We start from the raw sequence: 12,433 nt of genomic DNA on the forward strand, positions 1-12,433 counted from the left end.
GGCCACAGGAGTTTACTCAGAACTAAGTCTAGGGATGCTACCTTGAGTTCAGAAAACCAATTTATATCCAAATGATCAACTTAGTTTGACAAATTTGAGTTAGGGAAAGGTAAGGAAAATAAAGCCAAATTTTAAAATGTAGTAGTCATGTCTCAGAGAGAGACAAGTGCTGTATGACCTCACTGACATGTGGAATCTAAAACAGACAAACTCACAGATACAAAGGACAGACTGGTGGTTGCCAGAGCGGTGGGAGGGGCTGGGGGAGGCTAAAGGGGTTAAAAGGTACAAAGTTCAGTGTCAGATAAATAAGTCCTGGGACGGAATGTACAGCATGGTGACTAGAGTTAATGATACTCTATATGTGAAAGTTGCTAAGAGAATAGATCTTAAAAGCTCTCATCACAAGAAAACAAAGAATTTTGTAGCTGTGTGTGGTGATGGATATTAACTAGATTTATCGTGGTAATCATTTTGTAGTGTAGACATGTGTGAAATCATGTTGTGCACCAAAAATGAATACCAGGTTATATAGGTCTATTATATCTCAATTAAAAAATCATTTATCTAAATATTAGTACATTTCAAAATAATGTATTTGTAAATACCGTGGGTATTATTGTATCATACCAAACAGGTATGATTATTACAGGAATAGGCAGCTAGCTAGTCATTTCAAAATTAAATGCTCGAGTTGTATTTACTGATTTATATTTATCCTGGTCTATGTAATAAATAACACATTTATAATGACGTTCTGTTAATTTAGAACACTTTATGAGCTTAACAACGTCTAACATCTCATTGACAGCTATTGATGTATTCAATCAAGTTTACTTTGGCGTGGAAATCTTATCAATTTTTGAACACTGGGTTGTGAGTCTTACAAAGTAACAGTACTGAATATTAAATTTCATTTATTGTAAGTGTTTTACTTAGTGTTTTACCTAACACATTTAGATGTTTCGCTAGACTGTGAAAATGTTTTCTTTCTTGGTATACTTTACATTTCCCAGAATATGATTTAATCAGCACAATTGTTTGTATGGAAAATAAGAATATATTTTGCAAAGCACATTATAAGACTGAAAACTTGATTTCAGATGGCAGACTGTTTTGATTTCATTTTTAGAATGCTGTATTCTGCTTTCTTTTTAGTCTTCCATATAAAGAGTTTTTTGGTGGTGTAAGTGGACTGACTGTGGAACAATTTAGAAAGATCAATGGTTTTCCTAATGCCTTCTGGGGATGGGGAGGAGAAGATGACGACCTTTGGAATAGGTATGTTGAGGTACAAATTGCTTAATAATAGAATTTGTATAAATTTCATTTCTATTAGTTAGATTGCACTTTGGTCTTCCAAGAAAAGATTTTCTGGGATGGAAAATTTTTGAGGTTTCTAAATCCTGCTTTGTGCTTCTGCTTTTCTTCATTTAGAGTGCCTTCTGGAATTATTGACCACTCGCTAATGATAGCATTCTTTTGCATTTCGAGTTGAACTCATGTAATGAATTTTTATGTTACAGTGTATTCCTTCATATTTTTATTTCCATGTATTGTAGAGTTCACTACGCTGGATATAATGTAACAAGACCAGAGGGAGACTTGGGAAAATACAAGTCTATTCCTCATCACCATCGAGGTGAAGTCCAGTTTTTAGGACGGTAAGTTTAATATCACTTTCAGATAACAAGGTTTCAATATTATTTGATATATGAGAGATTTGTTAAAAAAAACATTGCAGCCAAAAAAAAATCTTCTGCAGGGAATTTTCTATTGATCTTATTTTTCTTTATAGAAGTAGAATATTTTTGTGCTTGTTTTGAAGAGATATACATATATATTTGTGTTATATTAAAGAGCCCAGTTAACTATTTATATGAAAAGTGTTTCTTTAACATAAGATGTATTAGTTCATAAAACATTTTATTTCTTTTTTTTTTTTTTTTTTTAAAGATTTTATTTATTTATTTGACAGAGATAGAGACAGCCAGCGAGAGAGGGAACATAAGCAGGGGGAGTGGGAGAGGGAGAAGCAGGCTCATAGCAGAGGAGCCTGACGTGGGGCTCGATCCCACAATGCCGGGATCACGCCCTGAGCCGAAGGCCGGCGCCCAACCGCTGTGCCACCCAGGCGCCCCAAACATTTTATTTCTTAAGGATGTCTAAGTTGTAAGTGTGAAAAATAAATTTTTCAGGAGGCGTTTTAAGACTCGTAAAAACGCTAATTTAGATAATGGTTTTGAAAAATTTTTAATCATGTATGAAAAGTAAGAATTGAAAAAGCTTTAAATGCTTTAATTATAAGAACGACCTTGGGCATATTTGTTGTCAGTTTTTCTTTTTGTACGTGTTGCTGTTATTTTTCATTTTTTTCTCTGACACCATAGGTATAAATTACTAAGATATTCAAAAGAGCGTCAGTACATCGATGGGTTGAACAATTTAATATATACGCCAAAAATACTGGTTGATAGGTTGTATACAAATATATCTGTAAACCTCATGCCAGAGTTAGCTCCAATTGAAGACTATTAAATAGCTCTCGTGGCAAGACAGACAGACTGCAGTGCCGGCTGGTCAACTTGGAATGTGCTCTTACTGGAGGTCAGTGAGTGGACGCGTCGCGGTGCCCTGCCGTGTGAGAAGAAGAGCCAGCAGCCCTCAGTGTTTACAGCGTGAGAGTAGAGACATCGCCATCCTTCTCTGAGACACACCCCCATGGCAAGCACGGCAGAGACCCGATGCCCTTGCTGAAATCTGGAAAGGAAGAGAGCTCCCTACAAAGAGAAAATTTTTATACTAAAATATATAATTTAATTCAAGAGAATGCTTTATTTCTGTTTAAACATGTTTTGTATATATGTGATGTAAATTAACGTGTTCAAGTTGTTGAAAAAGAAGATGTGTTGCAGTTTTGCATGTAATTGGTTATGCCTTTATCGGACTTTTATAGACATTTTTTATTTGCATGGAAGAAAACAATGTAAATTCGCGTCACTAAGCAAAGGTTAACCCTTGTGTGAAATGAAGGAACTGTCAGTAGTTGACAGGCAACTGCTACAGCAAACTGACACTAGTTTTGAGCTTCAGACCTCCAGCCTTTTGTGTGGAAGAAGTCACAGCTTTTCCTAGGGTTTTACAGGGTAAGAAGAAAGGGCTTAGACCACTTTTCTTCCTACCGGAATTACCTGTTTTTTTCCTTGCTTGCAGTCTCATCAGATTTTGCTAAATCACAACCACATTGTTGATGCACATTGCATGAGTATTACCAAGAAAATCTTCAACATTGTGATGTAACATGATATAAAGGACCTCTTTATGTTAACTGTCTTCCATGTATCTTTGGTGTAGTTGTCAGGGATTTTGTGCCTCAAAAAATCTTCCCGAGGTTGTGTGTGTTTGTACACTGTATTTTTTTTTAATTCATAGCACTTTTATTATTTCTAGTTCAGAAGAGCCAAAAAAACCAATTTTCATTAAAAAAAAAAATCAAAACTTTTTTTTTTTTTAAAAGAATGAGCTATGGAAAACCCAGTAGTACTTACACAAATGAGTTGTACTATTAGATAAGAAATTAAATGTTCTATTTTTATGAAGATAAATGCTTAATAAATAAAAACAAACTTTAATTCTCAGACTCATAGAATTTCAAGTTTTGAAGGGAACCTTTAATGTCGGCCAGTTTTATTAGAACTATATATTTTTTTCACTTTTAAGAAATTATGTTTCTGGGGTTCTTAAAATTGCCTCACTGAAATAATTTAATAGGATTATATTAAAACATAATCAGTTATTTAAATGCACTGATGTTCTAGGATACTTCTCTGATAACAGGTCTCACTACCCGACATCCAGTATATTCCTTGATCTTAAATTTGGATTAAGTTTTCATGGTAAAACCAAACAATATCCTTAACTTTGAAAATTATCAACTATAGTTAACCAAAGATTCTAGAAAATATCTTGATATTTTCACAAATTTAAAATAAAAAATTATGTATCTATAAAATGAATCTTCAAAAACAATGCAGAACAATAGAAATCTGTCTGTGAGGGATGTTGGGATAATATTTGCCTCATGGATTGTTTACCTAAAACAGAAATATGGTTATTTATCTCAGGTTGAAGTTTAATTTTGAAGTATCATCTCTTATGGCAATATTAGTAATACAAACGACCACAAACCAAATCGTAACTTAATTGAAATTCTTACACTTTGAAAAAAACTGATCACTCTCCCTTATAATACCAAACAGAATTTTCCATATTTATTTCTCTAGCAATATTTCCAAAATATTTATCTTCCATTTTTTTGGTGGTACTCAAAAATCACGATAAAAATCAAACCTTCTGAAAAGTAAGAGATTTGTTCTGAATTTGTGTATCTCTTCGTTTTGGTCTCATAGCCAATGCAGTTTTTTTTTAATTTGGTGAAATGAAAGTCGGTTGGGAGTATTAACATTTGTGATCACTTAATAAGATAGTAGGGGCATAGGAGCAGAATTAACCCAATAATGCTTAATATTTTTTTAATACTTACATATTTTAATTGTGGGGAAAATTAGGGCTGTTTCTCTGAGTCTTATTCGTGAAACATATTTTTTGCTTTTTAATGTGGAGCTGCCCACATTTTGGAATCCTCATTTTGATACACATTTTACAGTTTCAGGAGAACTCAGTTCTGCTAGTATCTGCCTTATTTTCTTGGATTAAGTCTAATAGCCAGTTTTGTTTTATGAGTAAGCCATGTTGTTTTGTTCTCTTCAGTTTTGAATATGGTATGTCATCCTGTGAAAATCGTCTCATTAGTTTGTTTTTTGCTCTCCCCCCCTTTTTTTGTTGTGCTTTTTAAGTGCACACCTGAAATTGATTTTTGCCTATAAATGACTTTTTTATGTTTCCAGAAGAGTGATAGTTTTGCTCAGTTATCTTCATTTTATTAAAATAAACCTATTCCATAAAAATTAACAAATACATTGCAAATGGAGGTTCTTTTTATCGTTCTGTTTGGTGGATTTCTTAGGGAACGTATATTAATTGCCTACTCTGTATCAAGTGCAATGCGAGGTATGTCAACAGAAAAAGTCTTTTATTTCTGAACAAATCAAATCAAGCAAGTTGAAACCTTTCTAAAATTATGAAGACATCCTCTGATAACTTACCTGTTGTATTTCTTAGTTTCAAAGTCAAGAAACACATATATGTGGACATGGAACTATTATGAGGTCCCAATGGCACTAACTGGGAAAGTTACGTAGTGCCTTTCAACTAGACAGAGAAGTAGTGATTAATGGGCTTGTTTGTAGAAAAGAGAGGGAAAAGTGTACACATGAGTATTTTTTTAAATCTATATTTAAATTTGTATTTTGTGAAAATGTGTTCAATCAGAAAACTTACAGTATTATGCAAACACATAATTATGTGTTAAAAACTTGCTTAAATTCCTTTTCCAACCAAAATATTGATATCCATTTTAAAACAAAATGGAAAAATAACCAATACAATATTGTCCTTCTTTTGGAGGCTTCCTGCAAGTGAAAGCAGATTTTGTGTCATTTTATTTGGCCTCTGCTTGTATCTGTTATATTTCTCTGTGTACTTTTCAGACAAATATTAGTTTTGTTGCCTTGTATTTGCAAGTATGCCAATTGAGAGATCTAAAATGGCCATAGTGGTGTTTATCAGAAAGAGGAAGTGTACTTAAGATTATTTTATTAGATCCGAAAGGCTTCTACATAAATGCACTGAAATAAATGCTAGTAATTTCTTGTACTTTTTTTTTTTTTTTTTTTGCTTCTCATGGAAATGTTTGTACTTTTTTATCATTGTCTTTTATGAAATATAATGTTCTAAAGACTCCGTGTGACACTGTAATTATTTTCGCTCCGGAACTTTTTTGGGGTTATCTGGGTGTTTTCCTGATTTTGAGGCGAGCTGTGGATGAATACCTTGGTGGCACTGGAATGGCAACAGAAGCATAAAGCAACCACCGTATCTGCCTTTGCGACAGTTTTCGGTACATGCATTGATCTCATAGCTCTTAACTCAGAAAAGACACAGTAATATTTAAATATTTTGCATCAGTACAATTAATCTGTACCAGGAAGAATATTTAAGGAGTCGTTTTTAACATTTCTTCTGCTTGCGCAACTTGAGTAAACTAAGCTGGTGTGTTGTGCTCGGCCCCCTTCTTGTTTTCCAGGTATCAAGTAGTAGTGAAGATCTTTAAGGCAAATAATACCTAGGGACTAGATTTGTATCTGGACCTAGAATGTGAGATCATGACTTTTGTCCACTTATTTGTGTAATGAATTATTATTGATTTTTATGTATAGTATAAGCTACTGGGATATTGACCCTGTATGTCCCAAATAATGCCAATCGTGAAATAATAATTATTTAGTCTTTTAAATCATGCAGAGCCGTAAAATCGAGTTGGCTTAGTCTGGCCCAAGCTCCTACCTATGGTATTAATGTGTCCTCTGATGAAACATGCCAACTCAGTTTAATGATCTTATAATATATATTTTTGTCCTGTCTTAAGCACATGGATTTAAGGTTGTGGAGATATTCTGGACCCAAATTGTTTCATTTAGAGAAGGCTGTTCTTGACCATATACTGTTTTGCTCTTAATTTAAGTGACTTTAGAGAACATGGTGTTATATCACTGAAAATTATACTACAATTAGAAGAAAAATATATAGGTCATAAAAATACAACTTGTATCTTTCTCAACACATTGCTCTAACATATTTTGGTAGACCTGAATTCCGTTGCTAATTTCATCCTCCTAACTCCATCAGTTGAAGTCTTTGATCTCCAAGAAGTATCAGGCATTACCTACACTTACGGAATTTACTGTCTTCTGTGGGTAAAACAGACATGGAAACAACTGAAAAACCTACATACTATGAAATGAGGCGCTCAGTTGGGTCCCCTGGAAACGTTGGTTTTATATTTTACTAAGGCAGTATTAGGCCAACAGAGCATCTTTGGAGGAGAAGCTTTTCCCAAAGCACAGACGGTTTCTTAGCTGTGAACCCTATACGTCGGAAGGATAGTTGAGATCATTGTTTGTCTACAATGAATCTTGAGGATTTACAGTCAACTTTTAATAGGACTGTGTGGAAGGCAGTGGTTATAAGCAAAGACTCTGGCATCAGACTGACCTGAGTTTGAATTCAGAGATCCCCCATGACTCACTGTGACATTTTAGCAAAATTTTAAACCCCCGTGGGCTTCAGTTTCCTGATCTTACAGGTGAGGATGATAGGGACTACCCAAGGATTGCTGAAGAACTTACATGAGCTAATCCCAACAGAACTGAGCCCAGCGCCTGACACGCTGAGCAAAAACTCGGCTTATACTTAAGTCAGTTTTCAGCTCGAGGGTAATAAGTTTGACTTTAATGCAAATTATCTTGGATTATATTTTTTAAATGACATTGCATTCTTTGATTCTATTAGGAAATGAAGTTAGTGATTACCCTACCTATACATGGTAATGCATGTAAACAAGAAAACTGGCAAAGGTGCAAAATTAAATTTTAGCAGTACTAGTCATGAGGAGAAATGTAGCAAGTGGGAATCAGGCTCCATTTGCTCAGAGGCTGTGTGATTTTAGGGAGACAGTGTGGAAGCACCTGTTAGGATACTTTGCCTATGGAAGGCAATTCAGTAACATGTAGCTTCTCTCAGTATTGTGACTGAAAAAGTTAAATGCCATGTTGGCCTGTACTGCTTTTTTTTCTCCCACCTTGGCTTTTGGGCTTGGCTTTTTCACCTGTTTTCTTCCCAGTTTCCTCAGAAGACCCTTCTTTCTCTGCTTTCCGTTCTTTCTCCCTTCTCCTTCCTCTGATCAGTAGCTCGATTTCTAGGACAACTGGCCAAAACTGTCCAGTAGAATGCTCTAGAATGATGAAAATGTTCTGGGACTGTGCTGTCCAGTATGGTAGCCTCTAGCCACATGTGGTTGTTGAGCACTTAAAATGTGGCTGGCGTGAGCCAGAAGCTGGCTTTTTAATTGTTAAATCTTAGATAAATGTAAATAGCCCCATACAGCAGGTGATCTCTTATTCTCGAAGAACTTTAACCTCATGGTGTCCCCAAGTACATGCAGGAGGCTCTTAAGCCAATGTCCAGCTTAGAATTCTTAGCTCCCGACCCACATTATCAACTTTTGGGTCATCTCGACCTGCTTGTTCACAGAAACTTAAAACTCCCATGTCCTAAGCTGAATTTATCATATCCATCTTCAAAACCTAGTCTTCCTCTTGTTTTACCATCCACTTGGTAACTCAAGACCAAATTCGTGAGTCACCCTCCCCTTGCTTCTCTGAACTATCAGCGTTAGCTCCACCTCTAAAGTCTCTCTTCAATCTGTAGGGTCTTCTGTTTCTACAACAACTGCGTGGCTCCTCCCAGTCTTGTCTTAACGCAAAGGTATGCTTTCTGTTTTAAATCTGTCTTCCATCTTGACACACAAAATTGTGTCTTTTGAAATACTACCTTGCCTTAAATCTTTCAGTGGCTCCCCATTGCCTACAGGAAAAGGTGCAAATATTTCTGCTTCTCAGACCGGGGCCTTAATGATCTGGCCTCTGCTTGCCTCTGCAGGACCAACACCTCCCCTCCCATCCCTCTCGAACCCTTTTTCATTCTCCAGTTGCCTATGAACTACTCCCGCTGGCCTTTCCTACCCTCATCCACCAGAGGGTCTCCTACATCTCTTAAGACTCAAGCTCCTGGAGCACCTGGGTGGCTTGGTTGTGAGTTCAAGCCCAGTGTTGAGCTCCACGCTGGATTTGGAGCCTGCTTTAAAATAAATAAATAAAGACTCAAGCTCCTCTGGAAGCAGTCCCTGGCCAACCCAAGTACAGTTTGCTGCTCCCCCCCTTGCACTCCTGCCCTACGGTACCACAGCATTAAAGTGTGTCTTATGCTATTACATTTGTTCATGCATTTTCTTTTTCTCTCAAAGACTGTTAGCTCTTTGAGGGCCGCAGTCTGTGCCGTTTGGTTTTGTAACCCGGCATCCTGCATGGCACTCAGCGAATGAACCATCCTGTCAGGGCAACACTGTTTGCCATCTGTCAGGACAGAACACTCCATGGCATTCTAAATCACTGTGCTATTACTCCTTATGCCATACCTACTGAGAGCTGTATTCAGCAGATCAGGACCTTAATTAGGACTATTAAATGCCCTCATCAAGATGTGTTTCAACCTACCCATACATCTACCTGAATAGGGAGCCAGGCCCAACTTTTTACTCAACATATTTTTAAAATTTAGAAGTATTTACTAAGCTTTAGAAAATTAATGTAGGGGCGCCTGGGTAACTCAGTTGGTTAAGTGTCTGACTCTTGATTTTGGCTCAGGTTACCATCTCAGGGTCGTGAGATCGAGTCCCACATGGTCGGGCTCCAAGCTCAGTGGGGAGTCCGCTTGAGACTCTCTCCCTCTCCCTCTGTCCCCCCCCCCACTCTTTCTCTCTTAAATAATAAATAAATCTTTTTTAAAATTTTATTTAAATTCAATTAATTAACATATAGTATGTTATTAGTTTCAGAGGTAGAGAATAAATAAATCTTTTAAAATATTATTATATATTAGTATATAAAAGAAATAGAATAGTGAAGAATTCACTGCCAAAATTTTTATTAAATTAAAAAATACCCTGGGAAGTGAAAGTCATCCTTCCCGTAAAATAAATATCACAAGACACTACTGTGTTGATGGAAGAATGAGCACAGATGCTGGAAGCACCTGTTGACTTAATACCAGAGAGAAGGTGTAAATTTACCTGTGGAACATAATTTCTATCTGAGGCACTTCTTAAAATGTATTTAGTTGATTTCCAAAGACTTTATTTTACACGGTTATCCCTCCCCCCTCCTCCCTTTGTTCACCTGTTTTTCCTTCTTTCTTCTCTTCCACCACCACTGTTGTTAGAATCAGGAAAAAATCGTGGCGGGGATTTATTTTCCTGGAGTCTTTACGAAATCCTGTGAGTGCTTTTGTTCAGGCAGCACAAGGTCACCATGGTAACCAGACTTCCCCTTCATTATTGTCTTATCCCTTGACCTTGTATAAATGTCATTTTGCATTGGGTAATTAACCAGTCTTTTAGCCTGTCTGGCAACTTCTGGCAGCCTTGTTTCTGGTCTCTCCAACCCCAATATGTCCGGGCATTTATTAAGCACCTGCTCTGTCAGGCACTGGGCTGCGCTGAGGACATGAGAGTGGATAAGGCAGTTCCTTCCTCCAAGTAGGCTCCAGCCAAGCAGGGGAATGCTTGCCAAGGGCTTCTCACGGGGCCACCCCTTTGCCTCTAAATATTTTACAACCTACTTGGAAACTTGATAGAAAAGTGGGCAAAGTCTTGGACAGGGCGTGTAGAAGACAGGAGTTCACAAAGAGTTGCATCCACAGGCTCTGTGAGGGAGAGCATCCCCTCTACCATGGAGAAGGTGGGGATGGGGAGGGGAGGGGACAGGGTTGCCGGTTGAGGGCGGAGAAGGCCCTGGCTTTTCTGGAGTACTTTCTGGAGAATAGACACGTGTGTGGGATAAGTGTCTGCCTGATGGCCTGTGCTCTTCTAGGCTCTTGGGCTACAGAGAACAAGCTTTGTTTCGGGGGGAGCATTTCTGGGCTGCAGACATCTCTGGCACCCAGGCTGGGATATTGAGGGGGCAAGAAAAAAAATCCCAGAACTCACACCTGGGTTTTTTCTCGTCAAGTCCCCATGTCCCCTGGGAATTTGCCTTTCAGTCTTCTGGTGGGGTTTCATTGTTGTTTGGTGATTAGTGGGAGAAGCCAATGGAATGCTTTACCCCATCTTGTCCCACTCCTAGAAATGTCCCCGACAAGGAAAGTTCAGGAACTGTCCTGTATCTTGACTGTGGGACAGCATGGATGTTGTGACATGGCATTATAACTGCATGCAGGACTGGGAAAAGGGTGGAGGGATCTCTCCGCGTCCTTTCTTACAACTGCGTGTGAGCTCCAATGACCTCCAAGTTAAAAATTTTATTACCAAAGAGGTAAAGTGCCCTGTATGAAAGCTGATCGACTCGACTCACAGTAAGAGACATCCAACTGAAAATTACATGGAAGCACCAATTCTGACCTATCCGATTGGCAAAAATCCAGTAGTTTCACCGACACAATTGGCAAGGCTGTGGTGAGCCTAGTACTTTCATACGTGAGGTGCCAAATGTCACAGCCCATGTGGAGGGGAAGCCAGCAATATCCAACAAAATTACTAAGCATTTGCCCTTTGTCCCAGAAATCCTTTTTTCGGCGTCCCTTCTAAAGATACATCTCTGCAGATACGAAATAACGTGTACAAGTTTATTCATGGAGGTTTTATTTACAACAGCAAAAGATGGGAGCTAAGCAGAGGGAACTGGGTGAATAGTCACCCACACACTGAAGCACCTTGCAGCCATATGAAAGAGGGGGCCTACATTCTATGTCCTGATTGTACTGGTTGCCAGGCCAGTAGTGCCTGTGGGAAGAGATAAGGTGCACAAACTATATAAAATGCTGCCTTTTGTGAATGAAAGAAGGGGAACTAAAAATACATATGTGTGCTTGCTTCTCTTGAACAAGAGTCACTGGCAGGATAATAAAAATTGTGGTCTGTGTAGGGGAGGCGAACAGTGGGGTGAAGGCCGCAGGGCTCCAGCGAGACTGATTCTTCCAGTGTGATTTTATAGAGTTAGGAACTGGCATTGTGTCAATGTTTTGACAAAATCAAAAAATTGAATTTACAACAAACCCTAAAATCGATTTTCAACAGAAACAAATTAAAAAATGTATTTGGGCAAAGCAGAACAAATGTGGTCTAATGAGTGTGTTCATTAGTAATGATTAACCTTAGCAAGAATAAAGAAAACAATTCTTGTTTGATCATGGCTGCGTTATGCAAGTGTCGCTAATACCGTGTTTGCGTGTCTTACGGGCTTTAACTTCTATTCTTCCCACTTTTACCACGCATTTGTCTGTTCTGTAGATCATTGACTTTGTATTGTTAATGCGACAAATGTAATAACTTCTCTTTTGTGGTCACAGCAGTGGGTTTAGCAGCCCGGCTCACGGTCCTTGCCCAGAGAAGCTGCCTTAACCACCTCCTCGAAGGCCGCGTCCCCCGCCCCGTCTAGCTTCACCGGCCACTGCCCCCTGGACGAAGGGTAGGTAGAGCCTTGCCCAGAGAAAGCACAGCAATACACAGACCAGGCCAACCAGGTTCTCAGAAGTCTGAAGGGACACAGGGACTGAGGGAGTTAATTAGGGGGTGGGGACCGAGTACAGATTTCCTTCCATGTGGTAGGTGAGCGGGGAAGCTGGTCTGCAGAGAGAAGGAAGAAGACTTACATTGGGAATCATGCAACCCAGAAAGAGAGAGAGAAAAAGGTAGTTACTT

At 38.3% G+C, this 12,433-nt stretch overlaps 1 protein-coding gene across 1 annotated transcript in view; it reads left to right on the plus strand.

Annotated features, from left to right (window-relative positions):
* The window catches only part of B4GALT6 (beta-1,4-galactosyltransferase 6), a 67,960-nt gene extending 60,210 nt beyond the window's left edge, over positions 1-7,750 (plus strand). The window contains exons 7-9 of the mRNA XM_008690958.2: positions 1,159-1,281; positions 1,563-1,664; positions 2,391-7,750. Of these exons, the coding sequence (XP_008689180.1) occupies positions 1,159-1,281; positions 1,563-1,664; positions 2,391-2,538 (373 nt within the window). The 3' untranslated portion in view covers positions 2,539-7,750. The remainder of the gene's footprint in view (positions 1-1,158; positions 1,282-1,562; positions 1,665-2,390) is intronic.
* Positions 7,751-12,433: the final 4,683 nt, after the last annotated feature.

Source organism: Ursus maritimus, unplaced genomic scaffold (genome assembly GCF_017311325.1).
Source record: "Ursus maritimus isolate PB19 unplaced genomic scaffold, ASM1731132v1 scaffold_18, whole genome shotgun sequence".
NCBI classification, from domain to species: Eukaryota; Metazoa; Chordata; class Mammalia; order Carnivora; family Ursidae; genus Ursus; species Ursus maritimus.